The 17,096-nt window shown below is 36.7% G+C and overlaps 1 protein-coding gene across 1 annotated transcript in view; it reads right to left on the bottom strand.

The window, feature by feature from the left end:
- The window catches only part of LOC134710524 (interferon-induced protein 44-like), a 43,494-nt gene continuing 26,398 nt past the window's right edge, over positions 1 to 17,096 (bottom strand). The window contains exons 2-7 of the mRNA XM_063570895.1: positions 5,608 to 6,137; positions 4,773 to 4,831; positions 3,505 to 3,702; positions 2,993 to 3,139; positions 1,428 to 1,599; positions 1 to 381 (exon numbers count right to left, since the gene is read on the bottom strand). Coding sequence (XP_063426965.1) covers positions 68 to 381; positions 1,428 to 1,599; positions 2,993 to 3,139; positions 3,505 to 3,702; positions 4,773 to 4,831; positions 5,608 to 6,137 — 1,420 coding nt within the window. The 3' untranslated portion in view covers positions 1 to 67. The remainder of the gene's footprint in view (positions 382 to 1,427; positions 1,600 to 2,992; positions 3,140 to 3,504; positions 3,703 to 4,772; positions 4,832 to 5,607; positions 6,138 to 17,096) is intronic.

The following is a 17,096-nucleotide window of genomic DNA, read 5'->3' as shown; positions in this document are numbered from 1 at the left end:
CGTTCTCCGTTACATTGAATATTGATTTTTTGGCTCAAAATCAACTTTTTTATATTACAGTATTTTCTTATTCCCGAATGTTCTCTTGTTTTAGCTTTCCCTCCTCCAGTAAATCGAGATAATTGTACATAAAGTCATCAGCAAACCGTAACACTTGTTGCAATGTTATAAGAGCTAGAGTGCTGACATTATCATCAAGTTCCATCTCGCTCTCGTAGTTTTTAAGGGGCAGAATATGAGCCCGTGGTAGCCCCATGATTTGTGATACCCGGTCTACAACCTCCTGAATGATTGGACTATAGAACACTCTCGAAACAGATTCCTCGGTCATTATAGGACATACTTTGTCTACTTTGGTCAATAGCACTACCTGTGGTACACCTGAAAAAGAATCATTCACTAGTTTTTAGATTACCTTAGCTGTATTTGGCAAAACTCTAAGAATATTTGGTCCTGAAAGCTCTTCAAATTCGGACTTTTTGCCTTTTTAACCTTTTTTTATTCAAACTATCTGGCGCAGTATAAAATTTCAATCCTGGTATCAGCGATGAGTTTAATTATTTGTTTAAAACATATAAACTAATAATTCAGTTATTGGTATGGTATGCATATCTCTAATCAAAATCGATAATAAGTACATAAAATAAAATCTCGTTCAACTTATATATTGTGCTATATAAATGATTGAAATTATTCATAAATACGAACATAAATTAGTTTGCTCATTGACCGAGAGAAAATACCACAAGGTGGAAATCTAAAATCATGAGTTCATGAATCACTAGAGGCCCCAAGGAGCCTGTGTCGCTCACCTGATATGTTTGTTTACAATTGATGCATTAAATAATGAGATATAAGCCAAAATCTGCATTAAATCCCTATGTTCTATTTTTAACCATGTCGGTCATGTTGATTGGTAGGCGCGTTCATAAGACACATTATGTAAATTTGATACCCTAATGATAACTATGGTCTTTGTATCAGTAGTTTCAGACGAGATTTTTGTAAAAAGATTACAAAAATTTATGATTTTTTTTTTTATTCTTCTCGTGTTTTGTTTTATTTTGTTTTTGGGCATGGCATTTGCCAGTTTGTCTTTTACTACTGAGATAAATGTCTGGTATGTCTTTGCCTTTCTTTTTGGGGGAGGGCTCTAGGGGGAGAGATTTAAAAGAAAATAACTGTAAATTCAAAAACTATTGCGATGTTTTTATAAATGCGAAGATTGTGACTGAGTAAGTATCGCAATATTAAGAACTGGCATTGGTATATTAGATACATATAACTGTATACAGATTTTCCTGAAATCGCTTTCATAAGTATTGAATTTTTGTCCTTTATTAATAAAAAATCGCAGTGAAAAATGCTGCCAATAATTTCTGAATCTACAGTTTATGCCAGAAGTGTTGTGTGTAGTTTACACATACCCTTTTGATTGAGTCTAGTCTGTAAGCTCTTTATCCTCTCTAGAACTTTTTCGGGTAAAACATCTACTGTACTACTGTCCATAACAAATGCTACACAGTGTATCTTGTCGGACAGTTGTGGACTAGTTATAAATCCAGGTATCTCTGGAGAAATTGGCAGTGATGGATTGAACTGAAAAAAAGATCAGTTAATTTTCATTCATTTTTACTCGCAGATTGTTACATTTGTAATTCTAAGAGATTTTTCGGGAGAGTCACTAAAGGCACAACGAATGTTGATGTATCCCGGAAATGAAATATAATTAAGCAGGCTATCATTATATCATTTGACACCGGTTAACTTATTGGATTCCTGTGCTATTTAAAAGTTATGTTTAGTCAAAGCAAGAAGTTTCGAAATTATACACAGAAAAAAAAGGTAAAACCGATCTTCGTTCTAATTACCCATCAGTATCAATTCTAAATCATTAAACATGTTTTGCTATTCTGGTTTCAGGATTATCTCTTCATAATATCATAAATATGGAAGTAGATTTTTACATCACTTGACGAATAGAGAGTTCATAAAGAAACAATTAGGCACTGGCTACGGTTACATGGAAATGTAACAATAATAAAAATATTATTGTTACATTGGACACTAAATGCCGGAATGCATGGTTGGGTAAGGACTTGTTTAGATACGAATGTAACAATAATAATTGAGGCTACGGTTACATTGCGTTATTGTTACATGAAAAACAACAATGTACGATGGGACAAAAGTTGAAGACATTTAATAATATTATATTTACAATACATACATTTATTACATACAATTACTTTACTGTATTTTTTTATTTACAATGACAGTTTATACAAATCCAGTAAGTGGTTGTATCCATTTTTTTAGAACTGCGTTTGTATAGCTGAATGAAATGTGTGTCTTGATATTGTTTCAGTTTCTTTTAAAACGCATACTAAGTTTTAATTTTTTCACCTGAAACAAAATTGGTAATAGAAATATCCTCATCCATGATTGTTTGGCAGTAATAAGATTAAGTGTGCAGTTAAATACTTAAAAGTGAAACAATTGTATATATTTTTCGCCTTTGGCACTCCTAATCTGGAGAGGTATCTTTAAGAACACCAAACCCATTTAAACGCAAATCTATTTAAACACCATTTGTTGAATAATAATATTTATTATTTATCATTATTAGGCAAGTATTATTTAGTACATATGAAAGAATAAAGCAATAAAACTATAGGAAAAATTATGTTTAATAAATCTAGCGCACATTGCTGACTTGCTGTGAAGTTTTCATGTAACAATAACGTAATGTAACAGTAGCTTCAATAATTATTGTTACATTCGTAATTAGTCGGTTCCTTACCCAACTTTGCATTCCGTCAATTAGTCTCCAATGTAACAATAATATTTTTATTATTGTTACATTTTCATGCAACCGTAGCCAGTGCCAAACAATTATATATCTTAGCCACAATACCACTTTTTGCTTAGCTATTAAACAGTAATGTGTGATACTCTTCATGTAGTTATACCTATTATCAGGGAATACTACCTGATGTCTGTCTGGCAAATGTCCATCTACGATATAACTAATTTCATGTCCATCTATTCCTTGGTCAGCTTCTAGACCACGTGTATCATGAAGGCGAAAATTCATTGGTTTTCCAGATGGTCCATTTCTAACTTGGTACGTTCGGTACTAATATGAAAAAATCATAAAAGCAAATAAAGTATCTATGATGCAATACCGATATATAAGTTATGAAGAAAATTTACAAAGTCTAAATCTTTATTGAACCTTGATTTATTTCAAAATTGGTCAACTATTTTACTATAAAATTGCGTACATATAAAGATTTTAAAAAGTGAAACTAAGTTATAATAAGATAAATTAAGATATTACTGTAAGATTAATCAAAATACTAGAAAGAATGGAAATATAAAGAAGACAATAAAAGAGATTGAAATCACAGATATATAAAACAATAAATACGATTTTGCATACGTGTGCTACAGTTTACTCCGAGGTTTACTCATGATAAACCTTAATCATATTACACCTACCACTGTTGTAAGACTATGTTCAGCGTTACCACTGCATGCCTGACTAGTGATGTATCCCCGGAAAATAGAGTTTATGGTATTGAAGAAACTCGATTTCCCTGCTCCAACTTGGCCAACGAGTAAAATTCTGGCCTGCTGAATTTTTAGTTCCTTCAGTGGTTTGTAATATTCAATATTCGCCTTCAATTCTTCTAAGAACTGTAGAAACGATAAAATAAATTATTTTTCTCTCTCTCGTCTTAAATTGAAAACTGAGCTCAAACCTATGATTGCGTTGGATAAAAACCGCGATTTTCCTACGGGTGTGTGTAAAACAAATTTCTTTCTAGAAGGGTCTTAAAAAGCAAAAAGAACATTTTCCAAAAGACCAAAAAAGTGAAAAAGTATATTTAAACAAAACGTATTTGACTAACAGGTCGAACAACTGATGTTCTTAAGCCCTGCTGACTGCCATTGGAGATTGCCAAATAAATTGATCACAATATATAACAAAATGGATCTTAATATTAATTTAATACTAAACAAAAACAATAAACTTGCGGCAAAGATGTTATACCACAAACATGAGGTGCAAAAATGTGTACACAAGATCCGGATTTTGACAATTAATGCTTCGTCGGTGATGTTAGGGACCAAAACAGTATTTGGAAGGCCATATATTTTACCTCAATTCAGGATAGACTCGTGAATTTTAAAGAGTCAAAATAGGATGAACGGATCATATAAGTATATAAACCGGAGTGAAAATAGGATACAAGTCCAAACAAAAAAATATAAACAAGTCTAAACTACGTTCAAACCTATGTTTGAGTTGGATAAAAACCACAACTTGTAAACGTGTGCATGTAAAACCAATTTCGTTGCAGAAGGGTCTAAATACAGCACAAACAGCATTTGTATATTTATATACACATTCTACCATTGCACCACGTAAGATACGATACTTATCTACTCGAGAGAGTAAAATTTCGAAATTTAAAACGAGAGGCTCGCCGAGAGTTTTGAACATTTAAAATTTGATTGTCGAGAGTGGTTACAAATCGTATTGCACAAGATTTGATGGTGGAATCTATTTCTCTAATGATTTTAGACGATAATTTACCATTTATTTACAAATAATGTGATTGTGATTATGAACTTCGTTTCAGTGACATATGTTTTATGATGATCAGCAAGATACTTAAAAAAATACAAATTCTGAATAAAAATGAGTTTGCGTGAGTTGTAATTGAAAGATGGTGTCGGGTATATATTTACTAGCACCTCACCTTAAGATTCCACTCAGGTGTTCTCCTCCATGGATTTTCCAAAGGAGCATTTGGTAGTTCTGAAAAATATTTTCAATGTCTATTTATATATGTAATTCTAGTAGTAGGGAAAAATCACAAAAAAATTAACTCCTAGGAAAATTCAAGACGGAAAGTTCCTGATCAAATGACAAAAGCAAAACACATCAAACGAATAAATTCCTAACGTTCTGCATTTTTTTTAATATGCAGTTTTTAAGGTTTAATTGAAGGTTAAACTTTCTTAGCTAGCTAGGCGTTTTAACAATGTTATTTTGAATTCAAACATGATATCACAGTAAAGCTATTGCGTTTCTCTTTAGATTTCTAAAAAAATTGTCAACATTGCCATTTCTAATTCCCCTTTTCCAGACTGATTTATTTACCTTAACATGTATTGTTTACCTTTTACAATTTGCTGACTTTTTTTTTCTCATATTTTTGCTATATAAATGGCCCAAAAAATCCTACCAATTATATTTGAATTGCAACTTGACATCTCAGTTAGTTACAGGGAAAGTTCAATTTACATATTATTTTTTTTTTTACTTTAAAATGAAAGCATTGGAAGTCTTTTTTTTTTGTTAAATCGAATGTGCCTATCAAAATCCTGCGAATGGTGGGATAAAGATAATTCATGTAAGTCAATAAGGTTTTATTTGTACCATGTGAACATTTTGAAAACTCCTTCCGGCTTGACAATATGCTTTACTGGAAATTCCTTTTTTTATATATATGTATATGCATTAAGTAAGGTAAACAGTTTAATACATTTTAGTTCTAGATCAGCAATTTGATGGCAATACGTCTTATTTACCTTCCACCATGTAAACTTCGAGATCTGTAACTTTAAGATTCCCATTACAAATTGTATTCAAATCCTCTCCTTTCATGTTATATGAATGACCAAAGTTTGTAGAACCGTTCAAAGGATAGCAGGTTCCATCATGAACTACAGTTCCATTAAATGTATACAAGTCATGACCAGCACCAAATGTTGGTCCATAGTTTGGGTTGTCATTTATAGCATGCCCTGCTTTCGTGACAGGAAATTGGACTGGTTTGGCTGTTCCATTTTGATACAATCTGAACAAAAATGCGTTATTGTCAAGTGAATAAGCGCCAGTGCCTTTCCAAGCTACAGATGTGTAACCTCCATAAACAGAACCACTGGCATTATACAACACTGTAACTGTGGCACCTTTATTGTTGCAATTGGAACGGAATGTTGTGGCAACGCAGCCATCTCTTGATGCTTTGAACAGCAATGTGTACTTGTGTCGCCCTTTTATCCATTCCGATAACTGTTTCTGATCAACTTTGTTTATTTCTGGCATTGCGTTCAAGCTAAACCAATAAGAAAAATAGTAAGTTTCAAAACACCACATTCAAATTTTATATAGCATTTTGATTGGGCAGTTTACTATTTTTTTGTGTGTAAAAGGTACCTTAGTATGATACTGTGATGAAATTGAAATTTTATTTGATACTAGTAGTTAGAAAATAATTTTCCACTTTTCTGTATTTGAACTTTTTTTATTTTCTTCGTGCCGCTTTTGACCGGTGGCTCGGTAATTGTGTTTCCAGGGGTTTTATGGAAAAACGGAGAACTGTTTTGACGAGTGGATGTTAAACGTCCTGAATCGCATTTTAGACGTGATAGTTCACAACAGTCATTAGGAAGACATGATATATTTAAATTAGATTACAACCGCATTCGAAATGTAGAAAAAGCAGTGTAAAACAAAAATTTTGTATAATGATCCAAGTATTGCTTGATTCTTTTAAGAAACGCCTATAATGAAGAATGAACCTATTTTTCTGCTCAAGATGCGCATTACGACAATAAACGATATTTTTATAACATATATAGTGGATTATATATTAATCATATTAGGTTACATCAACTAAAACACAATTAAAAAAACTTTTTACAGCGAATTTCATTAATATGTTGATCATTATTAAATATATCTATAACGTTTCATCGTACATGGCAGACAGTTTCTGTTTTGAATCTATACAAATTGTCTTGTTTTTGTTATTGACACACTTACTACATACCTGTGGGATTTTTTAATCGAATAAAAAAAAAAAAAATCTCAAACAGTATCAAAAGAGTGGCGAAAGACACTAAATGGACAATCAAACTCGTAGGTTGAAAACAAACTGACAACGGCACGACAAGAAACGAAAAACGTTCAAATGACAAACACCAGTACACAAAACACATGTCAACATAGCAAACCAAAAGCTGAGCAAAACGAACCACATCCAAAACAGTGTGTGATCTCGAGTGCTCCGTAAGTGTTTGACTTATATACCTTTTTTTCTAATCACAGGCAAAGTGCAATCATCAGCAAAAAGGTCAGTATTGTGACAAGGATTATATAAAGCCTAATTATAAAATTTTAAATGAATATAAAGTGATAATAACACACAACAGCTTATACTTGTTAGAGTAAATGGACTTTTCTTAGATTAAGAATGAAATGAGACGACTTTCATCAAAAGCTTCGCTTGGATATTATCTAGCTAATGCACAGGTACTTGTCGCAGAAAAGTGTTATATCAAGGTATACTAGTATAGTAAACAAAAATCTGAGACAAGTGCCTGTGAGCTAATGTAACGGATATTCTAATGCATTCATTTTGTAGCAATGGTAATGATTGGATGCCAACCAGCGATAAAATTCTATTTATCTGTAACTATTGGAAGCTGACATTTTAAATTGCGGAATATATTGACATGTTAATAATAATAAATTAAAAAGAATTCAAACAATAAATTCACCAAACAGAAATTCTTTTTATCGAATTCAATTACAATCTGAGTCTGAAACGCTAAAAAAGTTACCAAAATCTCAATGAAAAAGTTATATTGAAATGTTCTTGACGAGTGAGATTTTTTTTTCTGGTAGATTTTTGTGAATTGAAAAACTGGTGTTTACATTTGACAACTGGACGTCCATGTTTTACCTTGTTCATTTTCCAAAGAAGATTAGATAATTTTCCGTAGGCAAAGTTTCAAATTCAATTTCCAGTTCTGCGGCCTTTTTCGCAAAAAATCTTAAAGAGTAAAAAAGTTCGTTAGTCATACATATTTATTAATTAAGTATGACTTGCGATAAATTTAATCGTAAGATTTTTTGTGAAAATAACCCCTTTCTCGTTATTTTCGATGGATTGTTATTTGGATAAAATCAAATAAAAAGTAATTTTTGAAGTAGATTAAGTTTTATTTTCGATAAAACTACATGTATATTAATTGAACATTTGCGAATTACAGTTATAAAAATTGCCATGCAAAACCTGTCCGCAACTACATGAATTTGACCAAACGAAATAGAGGCTCTAAATGTCTTTGTCACTCACAACGGTCTATATGAAAAATAACACTACAAAAGTGTAAGCGAGAATAGGACTCGTGACAAAAATCTCTGTTTTGTTGATCTTATAAAGCTGATCATCTGCCCATTTAGTTTCTCTCTATCTTTTAAAACAATTTTTGCTCAAAACATAAAAGAGAGTAAAAACAAAAACAAAAATATCCTAAATTAAGAACAATCACTCCTAAAAAAAGAGAAGCAAGATTTGACTTATTAGTAGATCTTATCATATAAGACATAACCCCTTTCAGTGATATTGTTTTTCTTAAACTAACAGAGAATAAAGTGTTTTTTTCCCTGGAGAAGAATATCCCAATTTGAAAAAAATCGGTTAAAATTAATCCCAAAAAGACAATTTGTTTCCCCAAACAGTGCAGTCTCAGTAGTAATAGTGCATGAATACAAACTGAAAAACACTCATTTAAACATTCTTCATGCCTGAAATGACTATATGTGTAGATTTGAGGGTCTATTTATGTATCATCACTGACAATAAAGGGTCTTATTTCAATGAGTGTTTATCACTTGAAATGCTATCTGCAAATTGAAGTTCCAGTCAAATTCATGGTTTATTATAATTTCCCAATTTGATAAAAATGACGCATATTTTCCCAATAGAAAAGTGTAGAGGTAGTTTTGAAAAAAGGCAACAATATCACTGCCTTTTCGCTCCCCAAAATTTTGTGTAAAAGTCGTCATTTAAGGGCCATAACTCCAATGATAGTCATCGGACAATTTCTTTCATAATTGTATCAAGTGTAAATTTTGTCTTGCTGATAACTTTTGCCTAAATTAAGTTTTTATCTATCTATATATCTTTTAACATATTGGGCAAAATGTAAAACATTCGTCATCAAAGGGTCTTAACCCTCATAAGGTCTTCCACGATTTCAACCAAAAGACTTATTTGTAGAACATGTCCAGCTGATTCATTTTTGCAATTTAAAGTTTCTATGTCATTTCAAAATAAAAGGCAGAAATTCAAAAAAAAATGATAACATTTGCCTTTTAAGATCAATAACTCCTATAAAAAATCGATATGTTTGGCCATGTCGGACATCTTGGTTCACGGGCAGGATAATCGGACACATCATTTTAAAAAGAAATACCTAAATGATGGTTGTGGCAAACTTTGTTTTAATTTGTTCCAATATTTTTTTAATTAACAGTCGACGACGACATCGACAGACGCCAAGTGATGAGAAAATATCCCCTGGACCTTTGGCAAAGAGAGCTTAAAAGTAGATTAAATACTATTTTTTGCTATTGCACACATTTAATGTGTGCAATAGCAAAAATAATTCATATATTTAAGTAGCGTTTTCTACATATTAATAATAAAACTGAATTAGTGTTTATTGCTGATTGTTTTCGAAAATCGAGTGATTTCGAATGAATCAGATTCACATTGTTCTCCATCAGAGTTCAAAACTTTACTGTTTTCATCCATTTTACGTACGTATACCGTATACTATACGATGTAGGCATATGAATATTCCATTGAAATATACTCCCATTGATTAGAACAGAACTCAGAAAAAAACAACAATCGATACCTTCCCTTTAATATAAAATATAATGTGACTTTGTCTGAAATGTCAGAAAAAAATATGAGTCGTCTTTCTCTTAAATAAAATGATATTAAGAACAGTATATTGATGTATGGTATTGATACATGTTCGTACGACACGTGTAATAAAGCACGCCACTCTGATATCAAAATGTTTTTTTAACGCAAGTACAAATATGCAAGCAGTCGTGTAAAAATCGATCTACGTTTTTAAAGTTCTACATGGTACTCCCACCCCATAATATATATAAAAATAATGAAAATGCATAAAAGTTTATTCCATGGGAGTTTCATACGAAACTCTCTTTTGCCGTTCCGCGCTTCATACAAAATGTACTTCGGTCAACGCTTTTACAAAAAGAAGCATTCAATTCTTAAAGGATAAAGACAATTAACCAAATAAAACCAAATATGAGTTTTGTCTGAACATGCACCTATATACTAGAGAATGGCTGAATAATTCATTCAAACCACCTGTCGAAGCAAGGCCTGGTCGGAAAGTCAACAATAATTAATCTTGCAAAAATAAAATAAATAAATAAAATTTGTGAGGGTTCTGCGGAACCCAGTGTCTCGACTACTTTTGCTATTAATCACACCCTCAACAAAAAAAATGAAAAAAAAAATAAAAAAATATTCCTCTCGATACCATCTTTTGATTGTCAGAAGCTTCTACCCAAGTTTGGTAAAAATCCAGGCTAGTTTAAAAATCTGAAAAATGTTTTAAAAACGTTAACTGCAGACTGTATGTACGTAATGTTAACTGAAAGAAAAACTAGGTCCATTTATAATAAGTAAAATACGGAGGATTTTTTTGTTTTTTCTTTCAAAATTAATTTACTTCTTAATACTATCTTCTGATCATAAACAAGCTTCTGGCTAAGTTTCATACAATTCTAGGATAGTTTAAGAAAGTTATTAAAAATTTTAAACAAACTTTAACCACAGAGTGAATGACCGTATTTACCAGACTCAAGCTAGCGAACAATAAGCCAGCGAACAATAAGGTGAATCAAGCTAGCGAACAATAAGCCAGCGAACAATAAGAAAACGCGCCAACATGATCATGCCCAAAAACCGAAGACTTGCAACAACACCAAACGTACTTATAAATATGATGACAAATAAATAAATATGATGACAAATAATTTCCAGTAGGAAGATGAAATGTAATTCCATTTTAACACATACAAAGTTTAATTATTTATTCGTGTACTAAATACAACTTTTTTTTAAAGCCGGGAATCTAAAAAATGTTTAAGCTATAAACCCTTTCTCCTTTCTCTCTGATAAGGGATGGGTTATTATCTGTGTAATAATAATAAAAACAATTTATAACAACGGGTGACAATAAACTAGTGTAGCGATACAATTAGATCTTCAAGCTAATAGAAATTATTCGATTGAAAAGAAAAGCTGATTACCATTATACTAACTTTTCGCCTAAGAACAAGCTAGTTCAGGAAATTATTCATAAGTAAATAGTCACTCTAGTAATTTATTTGTTACATTCTTATAAGAAAAGCGATAAGTGTAAAAACAACACACGTCAAATAGAACGAGAACGATTTGACATAAATATTTTGGTTAATCTCAACAAAAAAATATTTAGATTCAAGCCTATTTAAAATAACTATAATCCGTAAACATTACCCTACGGCAAAGTCCCGGATGTGGTAGGGTCGGCAAAGTCCTGGATGTGGTAGGGTGACCCCCTAATTTGGGGTCGGGCGACCCTACCCTCCACCTTCTTTAATTCATAGCCAAGTCTCTACGGCAAAGCTTTTAACCACATTAGGTACACTCGATAGGCAATTGCCTAAGCTTGCCTGGGCCAAAAGATCCAGGTGGGTTAAGTTACGGATTTTTTTTTCGGAGGTCCAAAGTTGGGGTCGGGTGAGCCTACCCTCCCCCTTCTTTAATTCATAGCCAAGTCCCTACGGCAAAGCTTTTAACCACACTAGGTACACTCGATAGGCAATTGCCTAAGCTTGCCTGGGCCCAAAGATCCAGGTGGGTAAAGTTATGGAATTTTTTTTTCGGAGGTCCAAAGTTGGGGTCAATGACCCTACCCTCCCCTTTCTTTAATTCATAGCCAAGTCCCTACGGCAAAGCTTTTAACCACACTAGGTACATTCGATAGGCAATTACCTAACTTTGCCTGGGCCCAAAGATCCAGGTGGGTAAAGTTACGGAATTTTTTTTTCTTCGGAGGTCCAAAGTTGGGGTCGGGTGACCCTACCCTCCCCTTTTTTAATTCATAGCCAAGTCCATACGGAAATGCTTTTAACCACACTGTGTACACTCGATAGGCAATGGCCCAAGCTTACCTGGGCCCAAAGATCCAGGTGGGTAAAGTTACGGAATTTATTTTTCGGAGGTCCAAAGTTGGTATCGGGTGACCCTACCCTCCCCTTCTTTAATTCATAGCTAAGTCCCTACGGCAAAGCTTTTAACCACACAAGGTACACTCGATAGGCAATTGCCTGAGCTTGCCTGGGCCCAAAGATCCATGTGGGAAAAGTTACGGATTTTTTTTTCGGAGGTCCAAAGTTGGGGTCGGGTGACCCTACCCTCCCCCTTCTTAAATTCATAGCCAAGTCCCTACGGCAAAGCTTTTAACCACACTAGGGACACTCGATAGGCAATTGCCTAAGCTTACCTGGGCTCAAAGATCCAGGTGGGTAAAGTTACGGATTTTTTTTTCGGAGGTCCAAAGTTGGGGTCGGGTGACCCTACCCTCCCCCTTCTTTAATTCATAGCCAAGTCCATACGGCAAAGCTTTTAACCACACTAGGTACAATCGATAGGAAATTGCCTAAGCTTGCCTGGGCCCAGAGATCCAGGTGGGTAAAGTTATGGAATTTTTTTTTCGGAGGTCCAAAGTTGGGGTCGGTGACCCTTCCCTCCCCCTTCTTTAATTCATAGCCAAGTCCCTACGGCAAAGCTTTTAACCACACTAGGTACATTCGATAGGCAATTACCTAACTTTGCCTGGGCCCAAAGATCCAGGTGGGTAAAGTTACGGAATTTTTTTTTTCGGAGGTCCAAAGTTGGGGTCGGGTGACCCTACCCTCCCCTTTTTTAATTCATAGCCAAGTCCATACGGAAATGCTTTTAACCACACTGTGTACACTCGATAGGCAATGGCCCAAGCTTACCTGGGCCCAAAGATCCAGGTGGGTAAAGTTACGGAATTTATTTTTCGGAGGTCCAAAGTTGGTATCGGGTGACCCTACCCTCCCCTTCTTTAATTCATAGCTAAGTCCCTACGGCAAAGCTTTTAACCACAATCAGTACACTCGATAGGCAATTGCCTGAGCTTGCCTGGGCCCAAAGATCCATGTGGGAAAAGTTACGGATTTTTTTTTTCGGAGGTCCAAAGTTGGGGTCGGGTGACCCTACCCTCCCCCTTCTTAAATTCATAGCCAAGTCCCTACGGCAAAGCTTTTAACCACACTAGGGACACTCGATAGGCAATTGCCTAAGCTTACCTGGGCTCAAAGATCCAGGTGGGTAAAGTTACGGATTTTTTTGGGGAGGTCAAAAGTTGGGGTCGGGTGACCCTACTCTCCCCTTTTTTTAATTCATAGCCAAGTCCCTACGGCAAAGCTTTTAACCACACTCGGTACACTCGATAGGCAATTGCCTAAGCTTACCTGGGCTCAAAGATCCAGGTGGGTAAAGTTACGGATTTTTTTTCGGAGGTCCAAAGTTGGGGTCGGGTGAGCCTACCCTCCCCCTTCTTAAATTCATAGCCAAGTCCTTACGGCAAAGCTTTTAACCACACTAGGTACACTCGATAGGCAATTGTCTAAGCTTGCCTGGGCCCAAAGATCCAGTTGGGTAAAGTTATGGATTTTTTGTTCGGAGGTCCAAAGTTGGGGTAGGTGACCCTACCCTCCCCCTTCTTTAATTCATAGCCAAGTCCCTACGACAAAGCTTTTTACCACAATAGGTACACTCGATAGACAATTGCCTAAAATTGCTTGGGCCCAAAGATCCAGCTGGGTAAAGTTACGGATTTTTTTTTCGGAGGTCCAAAGTTGGGGTCGGGTGAGCCTACCCTCCCCCTTCTTAAATTCATAGCCAAGTCCCTACGACAAAGCTTTTAACCACACTAGGTACACTCGATAGGCAATTGTCTAAGCTTGCCTGGGCCCAAAGATCCAGTTGGGTAAAGTTATGGATTTTTTGTTCGGAGGTCCAAAGTTGGGGTAGGTGACCCTACCCTCCCCCTTCTTTAATTCATAGCCAAGTCCATACGGCAAAGATTTTAACCACACAAGGTACACTCGATAGGCAATTGCCTATGCTTGTCTGGGACTAGAGATCCAGGTGGGTAAAGTTATGGAATTTTTTTTTCGGAGGTCCAAAGTTGGGTTTGGGTGACCCTACGCTTCCCCTTCTTTAATTCATAGCCAAGTCCCTACGGCAAAGCTTTTAACCACACTAGGTACACTCGATAGGCAATTGCCTAAGCTTACCTGGGCCCAAAGATCCAGGTGGGTAAAGTTACGGATTTTTTTTTTCGGAGGTCCAAAGTTGGGGTCGGGTGACCCTACCCTCCCCCTTCATAAATTCATAGCTAAGTCCCTACGGCAAAGCTTTTAACCACACAAGGTACACTCGATAGGCAATTGCCTGAGCTTGCCTGGGCCCAAAGATCAAGGTGGGAAAAGTTACGGATTTTTTTTCGGAGGTCCAAAGTTGGGGTCGGGTGACCCTACCCTCCCCCTTCTTAAATTCATAGCCAAGTCCCTACGGCAAAGCTTTTAACCACACTAGGGACACTCGATAGGCAATTGCCTAAGCTTACCTGGGCTCAAAGATCCAGGTGGGTAAAGTTACGGATTTTTTTGGGGAGGTCAAAAGTTGGGGTCGGGTGACCCTACTCTCCCCTTTTTTTAATTCATAGCCAAGTCCCTACGGCAAAGCTTTTAACCACACTCGGTACACTCGATAGGCAATTGCCTAAGCTAACCTGGGCTCAAAGATCCAGGTGGGTAAAGTTACGGATTTTTTTTTCGGAGGTCCAAAGTTGGGGTCGGGTGAGCCTACCCTCCCCCTTCTTAAATTCATAGCCAAGTCCCTACGGCAAAGCTTTTAACCACACTAGGTACACTCGATAGGCAATTGTCTAAGCTTGCCTGGGCCCAAAGATCCAGTTGGGTAAAGTTATGGATTTTTTGTTCGGAGGTCCAAAGTTGGGGTAGGTGACCCTACCCTCCCCTTTCTTTAATTCATAGCCAAGTCCATACGGCAAAGATTTTAACCACACAAGGTACACTCGATAGGCAATTGGCTATGCTTGTCTGGGACTAGAGATCCAGGTGGGTAAAGTTATGGGATTTTTTTTTCGGAGGTCCAAAGTTGGGGTTGGGTGACCCTACGCTCCCCCTTCTTTAATTCATAGCCAAGTCCCTACGGCAAAGCTTTTAACCACACTAGGTACACTCGATAGGCAATTGCCTAAGCTTACCTGGGCCCAAAGATCCAGGTGGGTAAAGTTACGGATTTTTTTTTCGGAGGTCCAAAGTTGAGGTCGGGTGACCCTACCCTCCCCCTTCTTAAATTCATAGCCAAGTCCCTACGGCAAAGCTTTTAACCACATCAGGGACACTCGATAGGCAATTGCCTAAGTTTACCTGGGCCCACAGATCCAGGTGGGTAAAGTTACGGATTTTTTTTTTCGGAGGTCAAAATTTGGGGTCGGGTGACCCTACCCTCCCCCTTCTTTAATTCATAGCCAAGTCCCTACGGCAAAGCTTTTAACCAAACTAGGTACACTCGATAGGCAATTGTATAAGCTTGCCTGGGCCCAAAGATCCAGGTGGGTAAAGTTACGGATTTTTTTTTCGGAGGTCCAAAGTTTGGGTCGGGTGACCCTACCCTCCCCCTTCTTTAATTCATAGCCAAGTCCCTACGGCAAAGCTTTTAACCACACTAGGTACAGTCGATAGGCAATTGTCTAAGCTTGCCTGGGCCCAAAGATCCAGTTGGGTAAAGTTATGGATTTTTTGTTCGGAGGTCCAAAGTTGGGGTAGGTGACCTTACCCTCCCCCTTCTTTAATTCATAGCCAAGTCCCTACGACAAAGCTTTTTACCACAATAGGTACACTCGATAGACAATTGCCTAAACTTGCTTGGGCCCAAAGATCCAGCTGGGTAAAGTTATGGATTTGTTTTTTCGGAGGTCCAAAGTTGGGGTCGGTGATCCTACCCTCCCCCTTCTTTAATTCATAGCCAAGTCCCTACGGCAAAGCTTTTAACCACACTAGGTACACTCGATAGGCAATTGCCTAAGCTTGCCTGGGTCCACAGATACAGGTTGGGAAAGTTACGGATTTCTTTTCGGAGGTCCAAAGTTGGGGTCGGGTGACCCTACCCTCCCCCTTCTTTAATTCATAGCCAAGTCCCTACGGCAAAGCTTTTAACCACACTAGGTACACTCGATAGGCAATTGCCTAAGCTTGCCTGGGCCCAAAGATCCAGGTGGGTAAAGTTACGGATTTTTTTTCGGAGGTCCAAAGTTTGGGTCGGGTGACCCTACCCTCCCCCTTCTTTAATTCATAGCCAAGTCCCTACGACAAAGCTTTTATCCACACTAGGTACACTCGATAGGCAATTGTCTAAGCTTGCCTGGACCCAATGATCCAGATGGGTAAAGTAACGGAACTTTTTTTTAGGTCCAAAGTTGGGGTCGGGTGACCCTACCACCCCCCTTATTTAATTCATAGCAAAGTCCTTACGGCAAAGCTGTTGTCCAAACTAGGAACACTCGATAGGATATTGTTTAAAGTTGCCTGGACACAAAGACCCAGGAGGGTAAAGTTACGGAATTTTTATTTTGAGGTCCACAGTTTGGGTCGGGTGACCCTACTATCCCCTTTCGTTAATCTTTTGCCCACTAGGAATTAATTATAGGCACTTGCCTTAGGTTGTTACCTGAACCTAAAGACCCAGTTTGGTAAAGTTACGGAACTTTTTTTAATTGAGGCCCAAAGTTGGGGTAGGGGGACCTATATCATTTCTTTAATTCACAAATATCCCTACGGCAAAGCTTTTTCCTTACTGGGTACAAATGATAAGCACTTGCCTAAGGTTGCCTAGGCCTTGATACCAAGGTGGGTAAAGTTGCGGGGCTTTTTTTTAGATCCAAAGTTGGGGTAGGATGACCCTACCATCCCTCTTCTTTCCTTCATTTAGTTTTCACTAAGGCAATGCTTTTTTCCCACTACGTACAAATGATAGGCACTTGCCTAAGGTTGCCCGGGCCCAAATACCCAAGTGGTTAAAGTTACGGATTTTTTTAAGGTCCAAAGTTAGGGTAGGGTGATCCTACCA

Source organism: Mytilus trossulus, chromosome 3 (assembly GCF_036588685.1).
Source record: "Mytilus trossulus isolate FHL-02 chromosome 3, PNRI_Mtr1.1.1.hap1, whole genome shotgun sequence".
NCBI lineage: Eukaryota > Metazoa > Mollusca > Bivalvia > Mytilida > Mytilidae > Mytilus > Mytilus trossulus.
The sequence above is the reverse complement of the archived record's forward strand: the minus strand, read 5'-3'. Positions and strand labels throughout refer to the sequence as shown.